Source organism: Ambystoma mexicanum, chromosome 5q, assembly GCF_040938575.1.
Source record: "Ambystoma mexicanum isolate Mex_15411 chromosome 5q, UKY_AmexF1_1, whole genome shotgun sequence".
NCBI lineage: Eukaryota > Metazoa > Chordata > Amphibia > Caudata > Ambystomatidae > Ambystoma > Ambystoma mexicanum.
In genome coordinates this window covers 586,768,726-586,795,010 of record NC_090933.1, presented here as the reverse complement: position 1 = coordinate 586,795,010, position 26,285 = coordinate 586,768,726, and the positions used below count along the sequence as shown (strand labels likewise).

At 43.8% G+C, this 26,285-nt stretch overlaps 1 protein-coding gene across 4 annotated transcripts in view; it reads right to left on the bottom strand.

Annotated features, from left to right (window-relative positions):
- The window catches only part of RP1 (RP1 axonemal microtubule associated), an 809,829-nt gene that overhangs the window by 771,679 nt on the left and 11,865 nt on the right, over positions 1 to 26,285 (bottom strand). For all 4 annotated transcript variants that reach the window (XR_011278606.1, XR_011278605.1, XM_069621057.1 and 1 more), the window contains exon 2: positions 16,992 to 17,649. Coding sequence is in view for 2 of the 4 variants with exons in the window: in XM_069621057.1 (XP_069477158.1) it covers positions 16,992 to 17,636 (645 nt within the window). In the remaining 2 variants the exon portion in view is untranslated. The remainder of the gene's footprint in view (positions 1 to 16,991; positions 17,650 to 26,285) is intronic.

The window sequence follows — 26,285 nt, the reverse complement described above, 5'->3', positions numbered from 1 at the left end:
CCCACAGGTCATCCCCACCCTCTCTGGTCCCCCTGTGTTGTTCCCTTGTGTCCCCCCTTCCCGCACACAAGAGTCTGTCCTGCTACATTCTGGTTTCACCATCACTGTCTTGTGGCCAATGCTGGATTTTATTTTTATGGACTTCATTGATTCACAATGCGTTACCCTTTCTCAACTCTCATGCTGGACTTCCTTTGCATCCTGTACTCATGGTGACCCTTAATCATGCTGTTCCCATCTTCAGCTTGTATCCTGGCTTGCAATATTATGTGTTACTACTGACCGCTACAGTTGTATTTGCTCTCCCCTCTTGCTTCTCCACTCTTTTTGACTGTTTACTCTCTGCTCTCTCCTCCCCTCTATGTTTTCCTATCTCCTCCCCTCCTCCCTTACTTTCTTCTACGCACTAACTTTATCAGAATTGTCCCTGGACCTAGTATGATAGCAACCTCGTCTGTCGTTCTGCCATCCCCTTACTGTCCCCAACCCCTCTCTCCAGCACTATCTGAAATTTTGTCAGGCCAAGTACGATAGTCGCTTGTTTTTTTCCTCCCCACTTTTCTGCACCCCTCTCCCTCATCTTTTGTTTTTCTCCGGCTCTACTAGAAATGTCATAAGGCATAGTACAGTAGTCGCCTTTCTGTTTCCATTTCCTTTCCACTCTCCCCCTCCCTCCCTTCCTTATCTATGTCTTAGCTCTTGCACTGTCTGAATGTCATCAGGCCGAGTACAATAGTTAATTTCACATCCTTACTGTTCATGGCCTGTAAGAATGTCATTGTATTTTCCCTTGCTCCCTCCCTTGCCTTGAAGCGCTTTGAAACACATTGTGTATAGACGCTATATAAATAAACTATCATATCATATCACTAAAAGAGGAGTGTCAGGAAAGGGTTGACTCTCTGCAACAGAGTCACCAGAAACTGGCTCAACAATTACATTATAAGAGAGCCTGTGCAGAACAGATAGTTACCCTACAAAACCTGATAGAAACCTTGAAAGAGGAAAATAATAAATTAATTATGAGAGACCTAAACTCTCAAACAGAATTTGATGAGGAGCGCCAGAAATCCAATGCCATCAAAAAACAAACGGACGACCTGGCTGAACAGAGGGGCACCCTAAATCAGGAGAGAGATGCCTTAGTCCAGGAAGTAAGCCAATTAAAAACCAAGTTAGAGGGAAGAAAGCTGGCCCTCTAGGAGCTCAATGAATTAAAGACACAGTATGGGAAGCTACTGGGGCACGCCAGAAGGGTGGAGGATGCTCTGGAAGAGAACACCAAGACCAAAGATGCTAAAACTCATGAGGTGAGTCTCCTGCAGCAGAATTTGGCCCAGTATTCCCAGACCATGCAGGAAGCGCAGAGACAATGAGGCTCTCTGTGAAAATATCGATGAACTCCACCAACAAGTAGCCATGCAAGAGCGAATCATTGAGACCAGTAAGGCCTTGATAGAGGAACAAAAGGCTCACAAGTTTGCTTATCACCAGGAAATAGGGCTGAAAAAGAAAAGGTAGAGAGGGACAGAGCAACCCCTGATCATAACTTAAGAACCCCTGTACTCACGGACTCAAACCCCTTCAATACCATGAACACTGCCAGCTTCATGTCTACTGGTTCATATGGCAGAGTTCAATAGGGTTGGTAAATGGGACTGACATATCAGAACCCCCAGAAATTGATGGATGGGCGTCCCTGTACAGATCCCCAAATGTTAGGGCTGATTTTTCTGACCAGGAAGACTCCTATGAGGGGATAGTCAGGGAACTGGATCCACAAAAATACCGCCTTCCAAAAGATCAGTTTGTGAAATTTGGTGGGGAACTCCAGGAAATAAAGCCCAATAAGACTATCCTGAAGAACCCAACCCAGTTAGGGTGGGGGGTTACTCTGCCAATCCTGGGAGCAGGGGAGAGTCAGAAGACTCTTCTGAGCACCACAGGAACAGGGAAACTAGGCCCCAACATTCTTCAAGCCCTTCTCAAACTCGCAGAATCAGGGAGTGCCTAGAGGATCAAGAAGCCACCTCCAGTAGCAGTGCCTCTGAGTCTGAGGACGAGTGGACTTGGGTGACTAAAACCAAGAAGGCAAACAAAATTAAGAGAGCAATGCAAAAAGACCCCCTTAGGCAGATCAAGGCCATTAGGAGTGTTATAACTCTATATCATAAAAATGCAAAGTATTCTGTCTGGGAACACCTAGAATGATATGAAAAAATGATGGACACTTTCCATATGAAGGACAGTCAGAATTGCTTAGAGTATGTGAAATGGACATTCTCCCCTGAATACTCCAGTTTCTTTGCGGGACTGGAGGATCAGAACCACTCAAGATGGTCCACCTACAGGGTTGCCATCTTAAATTACATTTCTCTGCACACAGAAACCCCCAAGAGGCTCGCAAGGTGGCCTACGATCTGCAGTGCAGGGAAGATCAGGCCCCACAAGAATTTGTGCAGGAGCTCAAACGTGACCACCAGGAGGGTGCGCACAGATCGTCGGGAGTTCATCACCACCTTCTTTCATGCACTCCCCAAATATATAATGACCCAGCTGGTGAGGGATTTCCATGAGAGAAGATCACTGGACTGGGTCATAGAACAGATGACCCGCATTTATGAGGTACAAAAACTGGCAGATAACAAAAACACCAACAAAAATCCCAAACCAGCCAACATTCCTGCTGAAGGTTGCCCCTATTTTAGATCTGGAGATGGGGGGACCTAAAAATATACCTGTACAAAATCCGTCCGATCAAAGAACCAGAAGGCCCTCGGGCCAATACCAGACAGGCGGTAGTCAGGGAGCTAATCCCACAAATGGGAACCCCAACTCCCCTGATTACATTAGCCCCCAATACAAGGCCAACAGACCCATCCTGGAGTATGTATGGACTCCCCCAGCCCAAGGGGGGATCCAACCAGGTAGGTACCACCCCAGGAAACTTCCCTCCTAACTTTCCCCATGAGGTCAGTAATCCCCCAAATGCCGGGTTGAGTTTCTTTCCCCGGTACCCTCAAAACCCCACCCTACAGAACAACCCTCCTTTCTTTCCCCACTTTCCAGAGCCCAGACAGCACAATCCAGGAGAGGGGAGGCCAAGGGTGGATGGTTACCAAAATCCACCAAACCCAGGGTACTATGGGAGAAGGGATAGGTACCCTTCCCATGATACATCTAGGATTGACCAGAGACCCCCTTACCAGATGGTACGGGTGTCCCAACTGGAGCGCCAGGTCCAGAACCTGTCCCAGGATCTGGGTCGCATGTTGAGGGCTCAACAGAACCCTCAGATGAACATGGCGGCTCAGAACCCCACAAACCAAGGGTCTGGTACTCCAGAACAACGACAGGGAGAGCACCCCGACAACTCACCGGTTCCAGAGGAGGCGGCACGGGGGGAAGGGAGGTGTAAAGCCTTAGAGGAAGCTTCCTTCCTCACTTGTGAAAAGCCCCAGGAAACCCGGGAACCGGAACAAAAATCTCCTGCCCGCAAAAGTCTGCAACCCAATGAACAGAGGGTGGGTAGGAGAAATAAAGAACCCAAAAAGGCCCATTTTGTGGAGGAAGTTAGTGTCCTCCAATTTGAAGGAGAGGGATGCTTAGAGAATTCTGGGAAAAAGATCTACTCCTTCAGGGACGGGGGAACTCCTCCTAAAGAAAAATGGGTCCCAAGAGATCCTAATGAAGACTGGGGGGATGTGGGGACTGAGTCAGAATCACCCATTATTGAACCCCAGAATGATAATCAAGCAAACCACACTGTCCAATCCTATTCTGGTGACTGCCTCCAAAAGGGGGGGTGGGCCAGAATCAGAAAAAGGGGAGCCCATAACTCCCCAAATATCCAACTATCACATTTTTATTGCAGATCCCCAAGCTCCCACACAGAATCATGCCCAAACTACCGCTGTGTCGGAGTCAAGAATCAGGAAATTGACCAACTAACTGGCTCGAAATGCACATAATCTTTGCCTCCTCGAGGAGAAGGAGGGAAGATTTTATGCCCCGGTCCAAGTACAAGGGCAGTGTGCAGTGTCAGCACTGGTGGACACTGGATACCAAGTAACTCTTCTGTCAAAGAGAGCCTTAGATCAGCTGAATTCAGGAAGGGGGGAGAGATACCAAATCCCTCTCACCCCTCTCCCTGGACAACTTCAGAACTTCGATGGGAACGAAATGCCTGTCGAGGAGACTGCGGATTTGGAAATTAAAATTGGGCGACACAAGGTGAAACACCCGGTCATAGTCGTGACTCAGGAGGGCACACCCTCTCTACTGGGGAATGAGATCCTGCGAAGGTTGTCTCCCCTAATACACTGTGTGAAGAAGGTCCTCTGGACCCAGACTAACCAGCCAATAAAATTAAAACATAGTGTCCACCATGTTAGTTTAAATGGCACATGCCACATGGTTGAACAAAACATAATCATATTGAGTTCCATTTTCAGAGCAAACAAATCCTGACGTTACAGTAATAAATGTAGGACAACAAACTGGTGATGGGAACTACCGTCCATTTATGAAAATCAACCTTCCGTCCAGTTTCAAGTGGCATTCCACATGGGAAGGAAATACTCTGAAATTCTATATCAATTCACAATCAGAAAATTCCAACTCCATAGTCAAGAGTGATGAGAAACCAGCTCAAAGTTTAGCTGACATTCAGAAAATTAGAGAACAGTTATTCATCTCTATTCAGTTAAATGAGGGGAAGGAATCTGTTCTCGCCCAAGTGTGTGTGAACAACGGTAAGAGCTTCATTAGTTAAGCCATGTTCCAAAAACTCCCAAAAGATCCAGCCATTCTAAATTGATCGATAAATGGGAAATGGACCTGGAAATTCCCAATTCCAAACATCTCCTGCATAGCAGGTGTATGCTCATAATTTCTATAGGCAACAAAGACATAGTACATAATTGTTGGGTCGTGCAAGATGTCCCTGCTGCATTCTATTTAGGCAGTGACATTCTCAATCTCTTTGCCATTAATTTGGACTTGATAAACTACAAAGCCTGATCCCGATTAGGGGGTAATCCCATGGACTTTGATGATTCAGAAAAAGCATTTCGGTCAGCCCAATTGCTGCTGTATGCAGTTGAACTTGGAAAGGAGGTCATCATCCCAGGACGGGCACGACTATTCCCACTTGAATTAAACATTAAAAGAGGACAGAAACTGCAAAATCCTGACGCATATGTTCACCTAAACGCCCATCTCCAACAGCAACGGTTGGGCTAAACCCAACACCATTAGTCAATGTAGAACACAACACCATTCCAATATTGATGGATAACAGTGACCTTAGGAGTATCACTCTGGGTGCAGGCACCATTATTGGAATGCAGTTGATGACCGACATTGTTTCATAGATTTAGGTAATGAACTGGTAGGACCAATCCCCAATGACTGTTTTGACAGTGATATCTACAATGACATAACACCAGACAGGATTGTCACACAGGAAGGGGGGAATTTCCTAGTGTGCTCTTCCTGCCCTTATGGTGAGGAAGAGGTGACCTGTAACATCAGAAGGGATGAAGTGATCTTCCAGGTTCCAGGATCACAAGGACTGCCTTGCCTGCCTGAAACCCTCATTCCAGGTCAATACTTTAACCAGGGAGCTCTCCACCCAGCTGGAGGAGGCCACTGAAATAGCCAAACCAGGTGTCTTTCTGGGCTTCACGCAAATGGTTGAAGAGAGAGTCAACCTAGCTGATGCCTGTGAGACTTTGGAGTAAAAGAAAAAGTTGAAGCAGATGTTCTTAGGTTTTCAAGATATCTTTGGGGTAGACTCATATGACTGTGGTCGCACCGAAATCCATACAACAACAATTCCCACGGACCCTGGTATGACTCCAGGGTTTGTGAAGCAATAGCGCTTGCCTCTCGCATTCATGGAGTCCCTGAAGGAAATGATCAAAAACCTTGAGTCCAGTGGGATAATTCGTCCAGTCCACAGCACCTTCAATAATCCGGTGCTGGGGATTTTAAAACCCAACGGCCAGTGGAGACTCTGTGCTGACCTGAGGGAGCTGAACAAACGGGTCCACATGTCCCAATGGCCCCTCCCCTACATTGACCAGGGGCTGGCCCAGATCCAGGGGTCAAAGGTATACACTGCTGTTGACCTGACCAATGGGTACTGGACTGTACCTGTCAGTAGGGAGGCCCAAGACAAGCTGGCCTTTACCTTCGAGGGGCAGCAGTTTACATGGACCCGGGCTCCCTTCAGATAGATCGACTCCGGCAACAAATGTAACATCTTCTTACACAAGGTCATGCCCAACTTGGGTGAAAGGGGTAACCTGGCTTATGTAGATGATGTTCTGATCAAAAGCTCAACTGTGGAGAAACACACAGCGGAAATCTGTTATGTTCTTACCCAGTTGAGGGTTGCCGGAGCAAAACTATCCTTCCAAAAGGCACAGTGGTGCAGGACCGGTGTCAATTTCTTGGGGCATGTGATAACTCCTGCAGGTCTCTGTCCCCAGGAAAACAAAGTGGAAGCACTCTGGAAACTAAAAGACCCCACAACTCTGCGTGAGCTAAGGTGCCTCCTTGGACTGACTAATTACAGTAGGAAGTTCATTGAGGATTACGCAGAGCTCACATGACCCCTCATCCATCTGTTGAAGGGGGGGTCAAGTGCGAGTGGGGTCCAGAACAAGCCGAGGCAGTAAAGCAAATCAAAAGAAGCCTCTCACAAGCGCCTTGTCTAGCTAACCCTGTCAAAAACAAGGAGTTCTTCTTAGAGACAGGGTTCTCGAATACATGCTTGACCGCAGTATTATAACAAAAGCATGACAAGGTCAATAAAGTCATCGCCTATGCAAGCAAGACTTTATACTCGGTGCAGGAAACATTCAACGATTGTGAGAAGGTGCTCCTGGCAATGGTGTGGGCATTGAGAAATTACCGCCCGTTCATCCAGGGCAACATATCATAGTGGAGACTCCACACCAGCCGCTGCAATATCTCCAAAGTGACAGAATCCGGGCTGGAAATGTGAGTAATTCCAGAATTACTTCCTGGATTCTGTCAATGCAAGGCTTTCCTGTGTAGGTCAGATATGGCCAAAACAAGAAGAGGCCCCTCGCGCAAGGTCTGGCTGACTTGCATGATTGTGCCAGAGAAAACTGTCTCGAGGACGAAAGTCTTAAAACCCAGGAGGTGTACCTGAATTCCCTGCACAAAGTCTACGAAGAAGACAAGTGCGAGGGAATGCCCACCGTTAATGTGGAAGGGTGCTCCTACCATATTGACAACAACGAGGAAAAGGAACTGGTGGCCGGCGTTGGGAATGCCTGTGTGAATGATGCCCCAGATCCTTCGGCTGGGTACAAAATCGGTCCCCGTAATAGTCAGGTGGCAGAGCTGATGGAAGTTCATCAAACCATCCTCACTGCTGTCCAACCTCAACTCCATGAACTGGTTATAATCACTCTTTCAGATTATGTCCGGAACGGGTTCGTGGAGCACCTAGTTAATTGGAAAACCAGAGGCATGCTATGTGCTAACAACAAACCACTCAAGCATGGCAAGCTAATACAAAATATTGAAGATATGGTCACCTCTAGTGGGATGACCATCTACTGGAAAAAGACCAAGGGTCATTCCAGAATAGAGGGACCAGACAAAACTGGAAATGACCTAGCTGATCATCTGCCCAAAACCGGAGCCATCCAAGGGGATCTCCTTGAGATCGAGTCCCTGTTGGGGGAAATCCAGGTCAATGCTATCACTAGGTCCCAGACAAATGATCACAATGAAATCTCAACTGCCTGGTGGAGTAAGAAGACCTCAGATGCTGATTTAATCATGGCGCAAAAAGGGGATCCAATCATTGGTAAGTTTTATCAACACATTGAGGACACTGAGAACTTTCCCCTGACGGATACCGATTGCATTCGGAAAGAGGACCTCAGAGTGTTGATGAAATGTCCAAAAATGTTCTGAATCCAAGACGATTTGTTGGTGAGGAGATCCATATCTGGCTGTGACCAGTGGGTGGTCCAACCTCACTCCGAAGCCTCATGCTAAATCACGCCCATGATGCGGCCACAGCCGGTCATCAGGGTTTTCATACTACATTAGAAATCTTGCGAGAAGTTGCATTCTGGCCACACATGGGGCAGGACCTCGACCAATACTTGAAGGGGTGGCTTGTGTATGCACAATTTCAGCTCACTCACACACCGAGCTCCCCTTCAAAAGAGGGGGATGACACTGCCTTGGTGAGATTTACACGTAGATTTCATCGGGCCCGTGATTCGCTCCTCTAGGGGGAACAAGTACATGTTAACCGTAACATGCTTGTTTACTAAATGGGTGGAATGTCTCACGGACCCAAATTGCAAGGCAGAAACAGCAGCTTCCCTGATGATCAATCACATCTTCTCGTGTTTTGGACTTCCCCAAAGGATTGAGTCAGACTGAGGTAGTCATTTCACCAGCGAAGTGATGACAAAAATGTAGGAGATACTTGGGGTAAAAAGGAAACTACACATTGCATACTGCCAGTCCTCTAGCAGGGGAGTTGAGAGGTACAACAAAACCATTGGGAGCATACTAAAAAAGTTTGTGGCAGACTCTGGGCCAAGTTGGGACATCCGATTACCACTTGTCCTGGTGGCCATCAGATCTACCCCTTCTTCTGCAACTAAGATGTCTCCATTTGAGCTAATGACTGGACGAAGGATGGTGCTACCCCAGCATCTGCTCTATAGAACACAAGAGCAGACATTGATAAATGCCTCCAAAACTCATGAGTATGTTGAGAATCTGAGAAACCACCTTCAACATGCTTTTGCCTAGCTGGTGGGGACCTTTTGAAATTGTGGACAAAATCTCATCAGTTGCCTATAGAATCTGCATCCCGAAGAGTGACTTGACAGAAGAGAAGTGGGTCCACATCAATCAGCTAAAGAGTTGACACCCCAGGCACACTTTGTTGCAAATAGAGGTGTCTACAGATAACCCAGTGGGGGATATATCTGAAATAAGAATATTTCAATTGTCACTGAATGCATGCGTATCCCACTGCTGTCATCCTGATTGGAGGACAGTTAGTGGGATATTGGCTAACCGGTTTATGTTTTCTGTTATAGATTCATACTGGTTGCACTGTCCTTACCAAGAAGGACCTCCTCAGGGACCCAGAAAAGAAAACCCAGGGAAATCAGGGGTGTCACTCCACACCAGAAAAGAAAACCTTAGAGAAGGCTGGGGCTATCGTTCCACATTCCAACCAGAGGCAGCGAGGAGAGCATGTTGCACCGTTCGCTGATGGAAGAAGGACTCATACCTGACTGAACCTGCTTTTTCAAGAAAACAAATCCCACTTGCCCGACTCCCCCACGAATGGAAGTCCAGAGGAAGTCGGGGGGATCTGTGAGATATTTTGACCCACTCAGCTGTGCTATGCTACATCACGTTGCTGCAGTGGTGCAAGAAACAGCAAAATGGCTGCGCTGACTCCTGGGCGTGCCAGGATCTCTAAACTGTGTTTTTGCAACAACCAGAAAATGGCTGTACCACCCTGCCACACACATTTCAGGTTGGGTGGAACAGAGTACTCACTGCAGTAATGTTCCAGTGTGCTCTGCAACATTTAACATGGAGTGAAGTGAAAGAGGCATCATTACTTTGCTGAAAACCTAAAATGCCTCTTTAAAACGACACCTTTTTCAACCTTTAAAAGTGCTACTTGGCTCTAAATCCATCCATTTACCATGAACCACTGTGGTTAAAAAGGCCCTGCAATGCCCAGGATAATCCATTGTGTCTCAGAGGAACAGGGCCTCATTTGAATGACAGCTCCTGTCAAATGGTATCTTTGAACAATCAACCAGGGGCTTTGTTTTCATTTTACACAGGGAACACATCTATTTTCTTTGCAAAAGTATCAAGAATCAGCTGTTCAGAGTAAAACTCTAAATAGATGCCTGTTAAATGTATCCATGCTGCAAAACAACTCCAGCACTCAAGAAAGAACTATAGCTTCAGAAAGTGGGTATTCGCTGAACATGAAAACCGAATTTAAAGAAATAGTAACATGTGCTTTTTCTGACTGAAGAGAAATTTGCCTATTTAAAAGTACATTGTTGGGTAAAGGCCTGCTTATTTAGAAATGTAAAAGAATTTGTTGCTGGTAAAAGTACATCTATAAACTGTTCTCATTCCATCGGTTTAAGTCAAGATGTTAAAACTTATAAGCTAAATGGGCAAACCATACATAAAAAACTTGCTCTGCCAGTTACTAGCCCTGAGAAAGGGTGACACCTCCTAAACTTTAGAAACAAGAAAGCACTAATAGCTAGCATGGAGGATTTTGAATGTGCCAGGACAAAGGGACTTCCCAAGCTCATCAGACATTCATCTTTGCTCTAGGCTGGGACGATAGCAGGCTAAGACTCTCACCTGTCAAGTGTGAGGGGCAATAAAACCTTCCATCAAGAGAGAGGACCCTCAGCCTGCTTCAAAGGAATTGACAGCTGCTTACAGTTGGGGGGAAAGAAAAAAAAACTGATCAAGTGACATTTGGTTTTAATGGTCATTTTGTAACTGAACTTTAAAAGACATTTAACTTTGCAGCAAGAATTAGGAAAACTATGAAAAGTTTGTAGTTTCAAATCTATTTTTATGCTCTTTCTTTGAAAACTTGGAAGAATTCATTACTCCATAAGGAACGGAATTTGTAAAAAAATGACAGATCACTAGGGAAAGTATTGATGGTGCGAACATAACATTTTGTATACACATCCGAGAGGAAAATGCACATCTGTGTACAAAATTGGGGAATTTTAGGCCAAATCTTTCATGGTTAAAATTACCAAAATGTAGCAGAAAGGCAAAACCAGGTCCCACAGACTTGGGGTGTGGATTGAAATATGACGCACAAAATATGTAACCCGTGTATCTGATTTTCTCAGAGGTTATAACTACATAATATATGTATTTGTGGCAAAATTAGATTTTGGTTTCAGTAGCTAGGGGAGGTTTCTAGACATTGTAAAAGTCACTACATAAACATGACATCCGTTTTCTGTGATCCAATCAGCTGTGGGCAAGGTGAAAACTATGCTCTTGCCCAATACTAGCATTATGGGTGTGGGTAGTAAGCCTGCCCCTGCCATATGCTGTAGTGATGTCTTCTGGCATGATGAATAAGGGCACCTGACAGCACACAGGGTACACACTGATTCCTGACTTTCTTCCTGAATTCCTATGTGGCATCCTGTTCCTGATTTCTTCATCCTGTTTGATCCTGATTCCAGATTTTCATTGCAAAGCCAAGGCCTATGCAGTGCGAACCCCTTTTCAGCTAGGCCTCAAATTCTTAAAATCCCAAAAACCCAAGGGAAGCATCTTGATCCAGCCTGGATTGCTGCTACTAGATGCATGCCTGCAAACCTGCCACCCCACTGATCTATAGTATTCAGTAACCAGAAGTGCCAGTCCAGTGCAGTTCTGTGACCAGAACGGCCCAGCTGATCCTGTCTTGCCAGATTTGCCCAGCTGTCCTTTACTAGACCAGATCCGTGTTGTGATCCAGAACCCTTGATGGTCCAAAATCCTAAATTAAAGTGGACTGTAAGTATTAATAGGAATCATAAAAAACCATAGCATACCTTGCCTTGCCTTGTCCTATCCCAATCTCTAAACCATTCTATCCTTACCTTAATAACTTGTAACATTGTCAGAATCCTTAGTGCAATCCTGTTCTTGATTTATCTTGCTAAGCGCCATTTCTCTAGTCATTTTTATCTTGTGTAAATCCTAAACTATCAATCCTATTTCGAGTGATCCGACTGGTTCCGTCAAGGAGAGCGCTGGGGATCTGGGGTTGAAGTCATGAATCAACTCCAGAGCTTACTGTGTCCCTCTTTGGAATTCTAGCTGGAATGCTCTAGTTTAGAGTAAAAACTACAGTAAATATTTTCTTTTTCAACCTGAGTTTCTTTTCTGTTTTCACTACTTGATTTTTCTAAAAACGCCTCTCATTCAACATTGCATATCTCCCTCACTTTAATAGCTAGATACCTAATTTCAATTCCAGAGTGCACCTAAGACCTATAGCTAAATACCAACCCCAGAAACCATTTTACATGTGTTATTTTTATTCAACTTTATTTTCAACCTTCCATTCAAATTCAAATTGTTTACTTTTGCTCAAACTATTGCTTATGACTGCTAGTATCTTTCCAATGTTGCTCCCATAGAAATGTGTACTGATTTAGGGATTTTTGCACATTTTTAGTGTTTTATTCAGCCATTTCCGAAATGTCATTTTAACCAGTAGGGTTTCAAATCTGTTTTGCTCTCTTGTTTGGGGAGGGAAGTTTGGATTCGAATCCTGTTTCTTACTTCTCATTCCTGGTTACCTGCTGCTTCCTTATATCTATTTAGAATTGCTTATTTGTGGGTTGAGAAATATTGTAGGGGGAAATCCTAACATAAGTGTTATCTTTCCAAACAAGCCAAAAGTGTTCTTTTCTCTGGTGTTTTCCATCTGTGTTGCTGTAGAGTGAATTTAAGTGCATTACATACATTCATATCTGTTATTGTCACCACATTGGTGATTGCTGCTCCCTATCAAAAAGTATATGTTTGATTTGAATTTTAAATAAATAAATAAATATCACCTTTACCAACCAGCCTGAGTCCTGGTCCATCGTGACCAGGGCTATTTGAAAAGGGGTGTGACATGTATGGTGTATCACTCAAAATATTGAACCTATATATATATATATAAAATAAGCGTTTTGGTTGTGCACTGGATACTAGGCTGATACCAGGATGTATACTTCACAGGAATCACATTCAGCCTTAAACAAAGCAATTCCCTCTTTTCTTTTTTCAGTATGTATTTGCTATTTATTAGGAATAATGAATTTGTCTTTTCCTCTTCTTTTGATTGAGATTGTATAAAGTTTAATTTAAACTATTGTACAATAAAAAATGTTAAAAAAAAGAGCAATCCCAATGATTGACACTTTTAAGATGGCTGTGCTATTTGGACAACAGTGTAATGTATACTGATCTCTACGGATTGAAAAAAAAAGGATCATGGGAGGGCTTTTTTAGCTGAAAGGGAAGAGGACACTGTATTGTATTGTATGGTTTATTTATTTCTAGAGCGCACCTGGCCGTTAAGCAACTGGGCGCTTGCAAAGAAATAAAACTTAGGTTACAGGTACAAGAATATTATACAGTTTCTTATATTACAGGATCATATATCAGGCATTTCTTATGTTACAAAGTCCAAGAATATTTACAATTTCTTATGTTACACGTTCATATGTCAGGCAGTACTTATATTACTATATATAGTACTATATATACTGACGACACATGGATTGCAATGTCACATGGCTTACAGGTAGGATATGTTTCATATATTTACACAATATTTGATGCAGTTGAGGCATTTAGCAGTCGTTAGTATGAAGCCATAATTTGACTTTAGCTTTGAACACATGAAAGGAAGGGGTAGCTCTAAGTGAGTCTGGGATAGAGTTCCAAAGATGAGCTGCTAGTACTGGAAAGCTGGACCCTCAGTTCTTTTCAGTTTGAAGTTGGGGATTTTGATACTGTTTGTGTGGGCCTTTCTGATGGGGAGTTCTGAGGTGTGCTTGGCGAATCTCTCTGTGAGGTAAGCAGGTGCTTTGTTGTTCAGACAGCTATGTGTAATATTCAGAGTTTTGAGTTTAATACGGTCGTTGATGGCCAGCCAGTTAACAGCTCGTCTATGGTCAGATATGTGCTGCCCTTTAGGGATTCCTAGTGCTGTTCTGAGGGTGTTATTCTGCAGGGTTTGGAGTTTGTTAGTGTCGTGTTTACTGGTGCCTAGATACAGTGCATTACAGTAGTCTAATTTGGAGAGGATGAGGGCTCGAGCAATGGTGGTACAGCTGTCTGTGGATAGGGATGGTTTGCAAGCGTGGATAAGTTTGCAGGTGTAGCTGGTAGCAGAGGCTGTAACGTTAACTTGCTTGTCAAGGGTAAGAGCTGAATCTAGGTGGAATCCTAGGGTTTTGACTTCCTTGGCTAACTTGATTTGGATACCGTCAATAGTAATGAAGTTGTATGAGTCGGATAATTTGTTAAGTTTACTGGTAGACCCGATGATTAAGAGCTCGGTCTTGTCGTCGTTGAGACAAAGGCCATATGTGGCCATCCAGGTTTGGATAATTTGGTAGATTTTATTTATGTGGCTAGTGTCATTGTCGTAGTCTCCTTTGATTGGGATAAGAATTTGGGTATCATCAGCGTAGTTGGTATATGAGACCCCTAGTTTGTCCAATATGTCAAAGAGAGGCTTTGTAAAAATATTGTACAAAGTGGGGGAAACACATGACCCTTGAGGGACGCCACAGGTGATGGGGACTGGATCTGCTGCTGATGTGGGTGAGAAGACTCTTATGGTTCTCTTATCCAGGAATGAGTTTATCCAGGCCGTGGCTTTTGTGGAGAAGTTGGCTGCTGATTTAAGGTGGTTACAAAGTACCTTATGATCTACCAGGTCGAAGGCGGCTGATAGGTCTAAGAGTAGGAGAATAGAAATGTCTCCTCTGTCTTTACGTTCATCTAGTTGGTTTTTAAGATCAAGGAGAGCCGTTTTGGTTCCATGTCTCGGTCTGATTCCTGATTATCTAGTCCCTAGTAAATTGTTAGTCTCCAGGTAAGATTGTATCTGTAAGTAAGCTGCTTTATCTAAGATTTTGAGGAGGAACGGGACAGTTGTTATGGGCCTATAGTTCGTTGGGACATTAGGGTCCAGATTTGCTTTTTTCAGAAGAGGTAGTATCCAGGCATCTTTGAGGTTGGTAGGCACAGAACATGATTTGAATGATGCATTGATAAATGATGTGATGAAAGGGGCTAGTTCATGTACAGCCTCTTTAATAATTGGGGCTGGACAAGTGTCACCAAGGCATCGAGACGGTTTAAGAGACGTGATGATGTTCTTAGTTTCCGCAGTGGAGATGGCTCTAAAACTGAATTGGTTAAGAGGTTTAGTTTGGTTGGCGGCAAGTTCCTGAAGGATGGTTTCTTGCGTGGAGAGGGCAATGTTGTGGAGGGAGGATTTTTTGGCTGATATTTTGTCTTGTAACATTGTGATTTTGTTGCATAGGGCCTTTTGAATGTCTGTGCACCAGGCTTTGTCTTTGGTACAAGAATCTATGGGTGCAATTGGGGATTCTAATTCTCTCAGTATAGAGAAGATTTCCCTGGTGTTCGAATTCGCTTTTTTGATTCTGTCATTAAAGGTATCTTTTTTTGCCTGGATGATTTGTTTTTTGTAGTTGTTGGTGAGGGTAGTGAGGAGGTTTTTGTTATGGGCAGAAGGGTTTTTTCTCCAGCATGCTTCTGCATGTCGTTTCTCCTTGCGTAGGGCTTTTAGCGTAGGGGTGAACCAAGTATTAAGATGGGCAAAAGGTTTAGATTTGGTGAGCTTCAGCGGTGCAATGGCGTCAATTGCTAAGTTAATGGTGTTGTTGTACAGGTCAGCTAGGTCATAAGGGTTAGTGTTTAGGCTGGAGTGATTAGTGATAGGTTGGATCAGTGGGAGGAGGTTTGGGAGTGTTATATTTTTTTTTCAGCGGGTGAGAGCAGGAGGAGCAAGTAGTTTGGTGGATTTAGGTTGGGGAGTGTCTGAAATGGTCAATGAGATCAAGTAGTGATCAGTCCATATGCATGGTTCGATGGCCGTTATGAGGGATGCGCAGTTGATGTCTGCATCCCAGTCCAATGTGCAGCCTTTAGAATGCGTGGGGCCGTTATTCCGTATGGTGAGGCCTGCTTCCAAGATGGTGTTGGCTATGGTGGAGGCATTGGTATGTTTGGGGTCATTGTAGCCTAAGTTGAAGTCGCCTAGTAGAATGATTTGTGTTCCCAGTTTGGCATTGGTGTTTAAGAGGGTGGTTACGTCTTCTTCAAAGGTACCTAGTAGACCAGGGGGTCTGTAGATGAGGTGTACCGTGATAGTACGTGAAGCAGACATTTCTAGTTTTAGGGAGAGTAGTTCAGCTGACGGCATAGCGATGTTGACTATTTCTTTAATGGTGAGGTTGGCTCTGCAGATCAGAGCTATGCCATCTCCTTTGGAGATTTCTCTATCTTTTCTGAAGATGGTGAAGCTCGGGGGAACGGCTAGCAGGAGGGCAGGCCCAGCAGCTTTGTGTAGCCATGTTTCAGTGACTGCTAGGAAGTCGAGTTGGTTGCAGGTGATGATGTCTGCAATTTCAGAGGCGTGGGCTATTAGAGATCTAGTGTTGATGAGACCTCCCTTGAGGTTGTGTATTGTTTTAGAGTTGATGTTTCTGTGTACCTTGTTGTGCAAGGTTTTGGGAGATTTAGTACAGGGTGTTTGATTGTGACTGGGTTTCCTTAAGTGCGTGTTATGCCTGGCATGTATTGGCTCCATTTTAGGGAGGCCGTGAGGTAGGTGGGTGCGTGGTGGTTTGGGTAGTCTAGTGCCTAGTCTGAGGTTTCTTAATTCTATAGGGCAGGCCTGATTAGGTTGAGCCTGGGTAAAGGGGGCAGGCTGTTGTTTTGGTAGATGTGTTTGCATCTTTCTGGTCAGATCCCTTTCTGTAGGAACTTTGTGGTATGGGGTTACCATGATAATTAAGGTGGTAAGTGTAGAGAGTATGGCTAAGTAGCATATAGGTGTGTTAGACATGGGAGATGTCATAGCGGTGTTAGTAGGTAGAGTAAGGTGGCAAGCGACCTGCATGCCAAGACTATTACACCTAAATCCTAGGCAACTTTAAACTATATTTCTTTGTATTAGCTGGAAAGCGGAACCATCAGAATTACTATCACAGAAATGTAATTGAGATTAAATTGCTGCGTTTACATTTTTAAATGCAAACATTGCTTTACTCGCTAAGCTACCTTTCAGGTAATGCTAATGGTAAAGAATGAGAATCGAGATTAGCCTTTCATTTGAAAATGAACAAAGCCGTTTTTAATCTTACCCTTCGCCCATCTGCCGTGTATAACTTAATGATGGGGCACTGCATGACCTCAGTCATGTGATCCAGAAAAGATTCAAAGGTTTTGGTAGTCTTCTTGTGCAAAACAATGGTGTGCTTGAAGCCTGTGTCCCCATTCTTGAAGATAACCAGCTTCTTGGAGAGGCCCAGAACAACAGTATTATCCCGTGGTGCGGGATTGACTTCATTTTGCCTGAGTAACTGCACGACACGCCGGCGAGCACTGATTGGTCGGCTACTCTGCCAGAGTAAGGGTTTTTTGCTGGCTTTTTCAAGATTAATGGGCTTAATCTTTTTCTGGTGGGAGCAGACATAAGACTTGCCATCCTCTAGCTCCTCCAATTTAGAAACCTGGTGTATTCCTCTGGGTGTACTAATGTTCCTCACCCCAAAAGGCAATGGCACCCGTTTGGATAAACTGTCAAGCAAGGCATCAAATGTTTTGAAGGAACGGTTGCTAACCACCATCTTAATTCCATTGAACTGGGGATCTCCGCTCTTGTAGAAGCAGATACGCTTGGAGGAGGTAGGGTCAGTCACATTAGAATGGCGGGTAGATGCTGTCTGCGCACTCTCCAGTGAGTATGCTTGGATCCCAGAGTAACTTGTAGACGTTGATTCACTCATTTCTTACAGAGATCTGAAATAGAGGTAACAAAAAATAAGTGCCATTTCAATGCCAAAGACATGTTAAATTACATGTCTGTCTCAATGTCTGCAAATCTGCTTTTTGCGTGAAAGCACACATTTTCAGTGTGATTCAACTAAATAATGTCTTCATACCTTTAAAAATTGCATGACATGAAAGCACATATTTGTATGTAATTAAACACCAAATAGTAGAACAAAATAATACATTTGTGTTTTGAATTTATTGTTTTGGCTGAGCAGCCCAAAGGGAGATGTCTCAATGTTGTTACGTCAAAGCTATATATGATATCTAAGTGTTTAAGAAAGGGTTTTAGGAGCAATGACAATGACTGAGACATTAAAAGAAAAGGCATGTTTATGTTATGTTATCTTTTGTAACACACACTTCATATGATAGTCCTTCATCAGCGGAGCAGCTGAAAGTTGTCGAGGGAGCACACGTAGATCAAGAGGACTTAATAGCTTGGTTGCAAATAGTAGGCCTTGTCGATGGGAAACTGGCACAAGGTTAGAAATGGATTCAGTTTGCAAATGGGTCTCTTGTCATTGGTAACAAAAGGTGAGCATGCATGGCATAGGGTGATCAGGTAGTAAGATAGGGAGGTGAGTGAGGTTGGCAGGACAGTGGACGCCTTTGAACATTGTAATCTGTCCTGCTTGATGCCTAAACACGAGGTGGCAATTGATCTGGGAACACTCTGCATGAACCAGGTGTGAAAGGGGAGTACTTTCATAATGGGTTGAACAGAATAGTGTTGAGGCCTAGGAACAATGTATAGCAATAGTTGATCTTGCTTAGGTCAAGTGTGTTATATGGGTTATTTGCTGGATGGAAAGGTAGAATGAAATGAGCAGCCATTTGTGTGCAGTATAGGGAACATGCTGTTTGAACTGCATTTACCCGTTCATGAGATCCCCCTGTTTCCCCCCCATGATTTGTCCCTAGAGGAAAGGAGAATTTAGTTTGGAGAAAAATATTTGGAGAGTGAGTACATTTTAATGCAGTGAAAGGGTATACCTATTTCTTGAACGTATTAAGGCACTAGGGGCCCTATTCATGAAACTGTGAGCGCTGTCCAAAGTGACTTTGCACTGGTGAAAAGAGAATTTGCATTGCAAACAAACACCCTGATTCACAGAGCGGTGCAAAGTGTATGTTTGCAGTCCAAAGTGACTTTACGCTGGTGCAAAAGTGGCGCAAAGTCGCTTTTCAATGGAAAAATACACTTTGCACCACTCCGTGAATCAGGGTGTTGGTTGGCAGTGCAAAGTCACTTTGCACCCCTCTAAACGTTAAATGAATAGGGCCCTAGCTGTGTGTTGACAGCAAGTAGATGATGACAGTAAGACAGCTACTACCGAAAGTATGGAGTGAGCCATTTAGGAGAAACTGAGAGAACAATGACTTCAACTGGATTCCGTGGTGAGAGGCAAGGATTGGACCAGTGGCAGAGCACTAGGCAATGTCCACTATCTATTAAGTTGCAGACATGGCTGTGGGCTTTACTAGTAGATAGCATACTATGATCTCCCAGATTGTTGCAGGATTGAGCTGGGGAGGATTGTTCATGTCAAGTCTGTCAAGGCATTTTAAGAGTAAATCATGGGCAGGGATGGCACCGTTAGTTGAGGACATAGTGGGGCTGTTACATTGACAGTGTAGGTAGGGTGTGTTGGGATGCATGTGCACGTTGTTGCCCCTCCCAGATGATTTAGATTGCAAAAAAAATATTTAAACATGGACAATAGGTAAAGGACGGCAAAGGGGGTAGAGGGAGTGCTTCATGGGAGGGAATAACTGATGTAAGTCAGGAATCACATAGGGGGAACGAACCAACGTTTCTATAATAGAATTATGTAAGCCTCATATACATATATACATGGCAATTACAAGCTAGAGTAGCATTCCATTAGGAGTGGACCTGGATCTTTGCAGGCCTTGTTGGGGGCACACACCAGCGAGGCTTCATCTTCTGTTTGACCATTACATTTATGATTCCAAGGCAAGTCGAGAAACATGCACATACACCAACACCAGCTCGCCTTCGAACAATTAGGCAAGAATGTGCGTAGCTGATCAGGCGCAGTGATGTTGCCTAGCACAGAGTTCATATACTTGGGAAGCAAAGCAGAGGTCAGGAGTGCCAAAACATGAACTAAGATTTAAGATGCTAGGCCCCTGACTGATGGTAATTTTATTTGAACCACCAGAAGTGAAGGGAAATGGGCCCTAAATCCTTCATGAACTGGATCGATTGGTGAGACACTAGGTTTTCTCTTGGGGAGTAGAACTGATAAAGGGGGAAGCAGAGAACACCATGATCTATGATTTGTGCCAGGGAGAGCCAAGAATGACACCCATTCAGTGGGGAGGGCATGATGGGGGTGCCAACATGTCTGGGATGGGAAAAAGGACTGCTTTGCTTTTCCGGACTGGACTGACCTTGAAGTCCACTACTGACTGCATTTGATAGCCAGGTGCACATCGCATGGTTAGGAGTAAAGGTTCGGTGGTGCCAGTTGAAAGTAACCAATTATTTGTTTACATCTGACGATGGACAAGACATTACCCATGCGTGATGAAGATGAATGAGAAGACAGCAGAACAAATTGGAAGATGGGCTATATGTTATCATTATTATCTATAGAGGCGGTAGCCAATGCGGGTGGGGAATTAACACTGTATATTGAGTCCGTCATATGTGATGATTCTTGTGTTTATAACGTGAGTCTTGTACGGAGGAAGAGATGTAATACCATTTTCACCATTTTTCTTTTGTATATAAAATAAAGCTCTTGTTGTTCTTGAAAAAGGGTGCACCTAGCCTTTGTCCCTAGTGGGTTGTATTTTCTTGGTCTGATCGCTGGGGATTTAAACTATAGGTGGATGGGATGACAATGGTTTTGCAGCAAGGAAGATAAAAGCCAAAACGTATAGATGTATTGTACAGGTGAGAGATAAAACGTATTTTGAGAGAGTTTGAATTGTTTGGGTGCAACAAGTCCTCTGCTGCAATTATGAAGCAGAACTTTGGGGTGCACTAATTGGTCACCCTTGATGTGCTAGGAAAATTTATGTTTTTAGGTAACATCCATATCTAACTTCAATGAGAAGCCTAAATCTGGAATCAGGCATTACCAGATAGCTGTATTGTGATTCCTGAACTACTGGGAACAATTGTATAAATGGAATGACTTGTTTTAAGGGCTGCTTTCTATGATTCTTTTGGATGAGCTGAAGGATTTCCAAGTGTATATTTGAGGGAAATTGAGAGGTCTAAAGTGTCTGATTTGCCATGCTTCAGTTAGAGGGATTAGATTGGGACGGGATTGCATTTGGACATTGGGGCAATGCATGCAGGCTTTGGAGTGGTCGAGAGGATTGTGATGGTCAAGAGTAAGAGAAACTGATTAGAGGAATCAGTCTTGGTGGGCTGGACCTGTTGAGATTTAGACATGGAGATAAGATTAAGATGATGTTGTGGAAGTGAGGGAAAGGGAGCTTGTATTTTGGTGCTGAGATTGAAGCATGGACGAGGCAGCCGTTGGTGTGCCCAATACAAGGTGGAGCTCCCCCAAGGAGTGCACATGCTAAACTGATATCCCACTAACTTGCATTATGTGCTCCTTAGGTTTCACTTTTGTTTACCAAAACTGAAAGCTCCCAGATCCTCCAATTTCCGAATGGTGGTCTAGCTGCCACCACTACTGAAATTGAGTTGTATGTGAACAACATATAAATGGCGGGTTGCAAATTCAGTTCTGAAAGCCTGCTGGCCTTGTGAGCTCTGGGTTGATTGGAGTTCTTGCTGTCATGATGTTGCCATGGTTCAGGCAAGTGTTTGTCTATGCTGGGGTGTGGCACAGTCATTTCAGGAATTGCAGATTCCCAGTTCTGGTTATGATACGGCACAGACTCTGCCGGTTGACTAATACGTTTGCTCTCTGAGAAATAGAGAAGCTCAAGACCAATCCTGTTTGCATGTGAAAAGCTTGTGCTTGATTGCAGCCCTGCATGCTCTGTATTTTAATAGACAGAGTTAGGGCAGGGCAATGTGTGAGCACGGGTGGTTCTGGGAACAATTCAGGGTAGGGGTAATAATCAATGACTGGATTCTCGGTGTGGGGCAGATTTTTCAAAGTGATGTAGGGAAGGTGGGTGGGGGTTGATGGGCCAGGGGCATTTCAGAGTTGTTTTGGCTTGGGTACTCCATTTTTATATATACATAGGTCCACCTCAAATTGTCTGAATGCAGAGGCAAAGTTATGCAGACGTTGGCTTCATTCCTAATACTTACAACAGAAAGGTGTATTTCCCAAAACAACCTATTCTTATCATCTTAAGTGTCAGGGGAGGAATACAAATATGCATACATGTGCCTTTTTATTTATTTTGAAGGCTTGTAGTCTTCTTAATGTTTATTCATTTTGGAGGCACAAGTACCACCTCTGGGGAATTCCATAGCCCATCCAGTCTCCTAGAAATCGAATGTGCTTCCATTGGAGTTCATGGATGTCAAATGAGATCTAGGGACTCTACGTGAAAAGCAGACTGAGCGTTTTCAGTCTCACCCCCAACACTTAGAGTGTTTTTCATTTTACGCTGGGCAGGATTTAGCACTCAGCCACAACTATACACTTATTTGAATTTTTTTATAAGATTTAAATATTTCTTCTAGATGGATTTTCCCTGAATCCAAACACATATATTTTTAAAAAAAGATATAACAGCCCTGCTAAAATGTTGTGCTATAGAGGGGAGCAAAACTTCCCACTTTAATTTTCTTTTTGAAATAAAACTTCTGTGACCATCCAACAAAATACCATATGTGGGGTGAAATAGCCCTAAAATGCCATAACTACAGGCTGAAGTCAGTGGGGGTGTCAAATGAAAAATTATATTGTGCCTCCTATCGCAATAAATATATGTATATTGGCCTACGCCAAGTTGCTAACAAGTCGCTTGCGAAGAAATCCGTGTTGCAAGGTCCCGACCTTAAAATCAATATAAACCGCCATTTTAGGTCAATCTGCCATTTTAGGTTTGCTTTGTAAAGTCACCCTGTGAGTTAAAATAGTGGACGATGTCGTTCTGTAATACAACATGGCTGTCTTGACCTCTGTATGCACCTAATATGTAACTTGCCTGCAGGCCACTTGTTGAGGTCGTGAACTGAGACCTTGTCCTTCGTTGACCTGTGTGTAAAGGATTACGCGTGCAATAAAACTAATCCGCGAGCATATATTAAGAACAATGTATTCAAATACTGAACGTAGAACACTTGTATAACTACATTGTATTAATGAGCAGACCTACATGGGAAATCCCAGAATACACAGTTGCTGTATAGGCTTGTTGATATATGTTTTAAAAGCAAACCAGTTACATGTGAATGTGCAAAACTCGGCATGAACCCTAGATCGGTGATGTATTAGCGGAATATTAACCCGAAGTAGGGCTGGACATCGTGCTCACGAAGAGTATAAAAGACCAATGCATTTTAATGTACAGCATCTCTCACTGAACACACTGAGCCACGCTGGAGTTCGTTGTGTTGCACTGAGGGCCGATAGCTATCTGATTTTGCTCTGTTCTTCGTAACTGGATTCAGTATAAAATAAAGTACTTTGTATGTTCCTTTATACGCGTTCGGTGTATTTCCTTTTGGGGTACTCAGCCTCGATATTTTGATTTTGTTTTCACAGGGGGACCTGCGCCTTAGTAAAAGGCCTGCGCTGGAGTATGTGCAAAATGAGGCCCTTGCCCAAACACGAAGGAGCAAATTTAGACATTGAAGCCTGGGGATGCCTGAAAATGTTACTTGCCACACGTGAGGGGAAGACCTCATGATACTTTTGAAAAAGGTCTGGAAAGGCTGAGACTATGTTGGCAGAAACAGCGACATCCAGTGTGTAAATAAAATGACCAAAATGTGTGCAAGCTTGCACAGCAGAACAGGAGCTTTCACTTTGACCAAAATCATGGCCTTCAAAATCCGTTTTTGCTTCCCTTTGTATTAAAGACACGCTCTTCAAAATGTGTGCAGGAATGCAAGAAACGAACTGTGAGTTTGCTCATCATGAGCCCATCACAAAAAGACAGAATCATTTGCAGAATCTACATGGAGATTTTGAACTGCAACAGAATGAGAAAGTTTCACGGCTAAAAGCTGCACCTAGTAACATGGCAATTTGACCTTTAAAATTCACTCTTGAGGCATCCAAATGCACAGCTAAAGTCTTTATGTATATATTTATGTTGACCTTCTGTGATCATTCCTTGTAGAAATTACTTTTGCAAGGATTTCCATGCTCAGACTTTGTGCATTTGCCAAGGTTTGTTAAAAACTGCTTTCAACAAAGGTAGGCCCACATCTTGGTTTCTAGTGGCATTTCTTCCAAATGGAAACTGAGGCTTCAAGGCCCGTTGTCATGGTAATATAAGTCTGGTTCCCTTCAAGTATTTATTTATTTATTTGTTTTGTTATATGCCCAGACCTGAAGGTATCACAGCGTAGGTTACAGAATGTTTACTTATTTGGTTACGGGCAATATCATTACAAGAGTTACATGGTGCTTACTTTTCTGGTTACATGGTACAAACAATACATGAGTTGCAGAAATACATACAATTCTGGTGCTGGTCTCTTAAGATTCTGGTGCCAGGTCACAATCAGAGCATGAATTACAAGTGTACATGCGCTCTGTGATAGTTATGGTTTAGTCATACAGGTCAAACAGCCAGGTTTTAAAAAAATGTTTGAATACCTGATCGGAGGGTTCAATACGAATGTTGGGAGGAAGGGTGTTCCATAATTTAGGGGCCAAGACCATAAAACTATTGCCCCCTTGCCTTGATCTTGAGTAGCAGGGGATGGAGGGAAGTGAGTTGTTGCTAGACCTAAGGACTCTGGTAGACTTTTTGGGGTTGATGGCCTTGTTCAGGTAGGTGTGAGGGAGCTGTATTGTTGAGGCACGTATGCGTGATGCAAAGTGTTTTGAAGGAAATTCTAGATTTGCTAGGGATCCAATGGACCTCCCTTAGGATTTTTGAGATATGTTCAGATTTTCTTATGCCTAATGTTGCTCGTAATGCTTTGTTTTATAGGAGTTGGAGTTTGGCAATATTGGATTTGGAAGCCCCTAGCATTAGTATGTTGCAGTAATCTAACTTGGACAATATAAGAGCCCTGGATAGAGTAATACAATTTTGGGGGGTTAGTGCAATGAGCTTGGAGGTGTAAGAAGTGACTGAGGAGAGTGCCTTGACATGTTTGGTCAGTGTAAGGTTAATGTCAAGGTAAACCCCTAGTGTTTTGGCTTTATGCAGGATGGGGATGGATGTGCCCTCAATGGTTATGGAATTATAATCTTTGTGGAGAGTTTAGATTTTTGCTGGTGATCCTACGATGAGGATCTCAGTCTTTTCGTCGTTCAGACATAGACTGTTATTCGACATCCAGTTTTGGATAATGGCATCGATTTTGTTGACTATGATTGTATCTTGCTCATGAATTCCTGAGATCGGAATGAGCTCTGTGTATTGTCTGCAAAATTAGTATAGATCACTCCCATGTTATCTAATGCTGCAAAATGTTGCTTTGTATAGCCACTGTAGAAGGTTGGTGAAAGGCAGGAGCCTTGTGGCACTCCTATCGGGACTCGGATGGGGTCAGCTGCTTCCTTTCCTATGCTTATTTTGGAGGTGTGATTGGATAAGAATGATTTAACCCAACATGTAGCTTCTTGGAAGAAGTTGAAGTTGGTGTGCAGAGTGTTGCAGAGCTTATCGTGATCCACCAAATCTAATGCGTCAGATAAGTCTAATAATAAGAGAATGCTGAGGTTTCCGTGTCCCGAATCCATTTGGATTTTTACATCTAAGAGTGCCGTTTCAGTGCTATGGTTGGGCCAAAAGCCTGATTGTCTGGTGCCTAGGAGGTGCTTCTCTTCTAAGTAGTTTTGAATTTAGGGATAGGCTATTTTATTGATTACTTTAAGTAGGAACGGAACAGTGGTCACTGGGCGATAATTTGTAGGCATCGCCAGGTCGAGAGAGGGTTTTTTAAGTAGTGGGGTGACCCAGGCTTCTTTGATGCTGGCAGGGACAACCATAGAGGTAAATGAGGCATTAACACATTTTGTGATGATGGGTGCTAGAGTCGGAGTGCATAATTTAACGGGTTTGGCTGGGAAGCAGTCTCCTTTGCAGACATAGGGGGTCATTCCGAGGTTGGAGGTAAGGGAAAAACGATGCCAGTAAAGGATTACCGGCATCGCTTACCGCTCCGGGCTATTCCGACCTGAGACCCCGCTATTAGGGGCACCGTTAATAACGGTGCCTCTAATAGCGGCATGGGCGCTAGCACGTAGCCCATCATACCGGCAATACCGGCATGCCGCTAATGGGAGGAAATCACAAGTCAGGTGGACAAGCAAATACCGGCATCATGAACATGGCCAGTACAAAAGGAGCACACCCACACACCACACCCCTTCCCACACCAAGATGATTCCAATGGTAGTAACAATACTGGAGCTGGAGGACATACTTGCATTGCAACACCAGCAACAACAACAACAGCAACCGCAGGCACCACAGAGGAGACACAGGAGGAGAAGGAG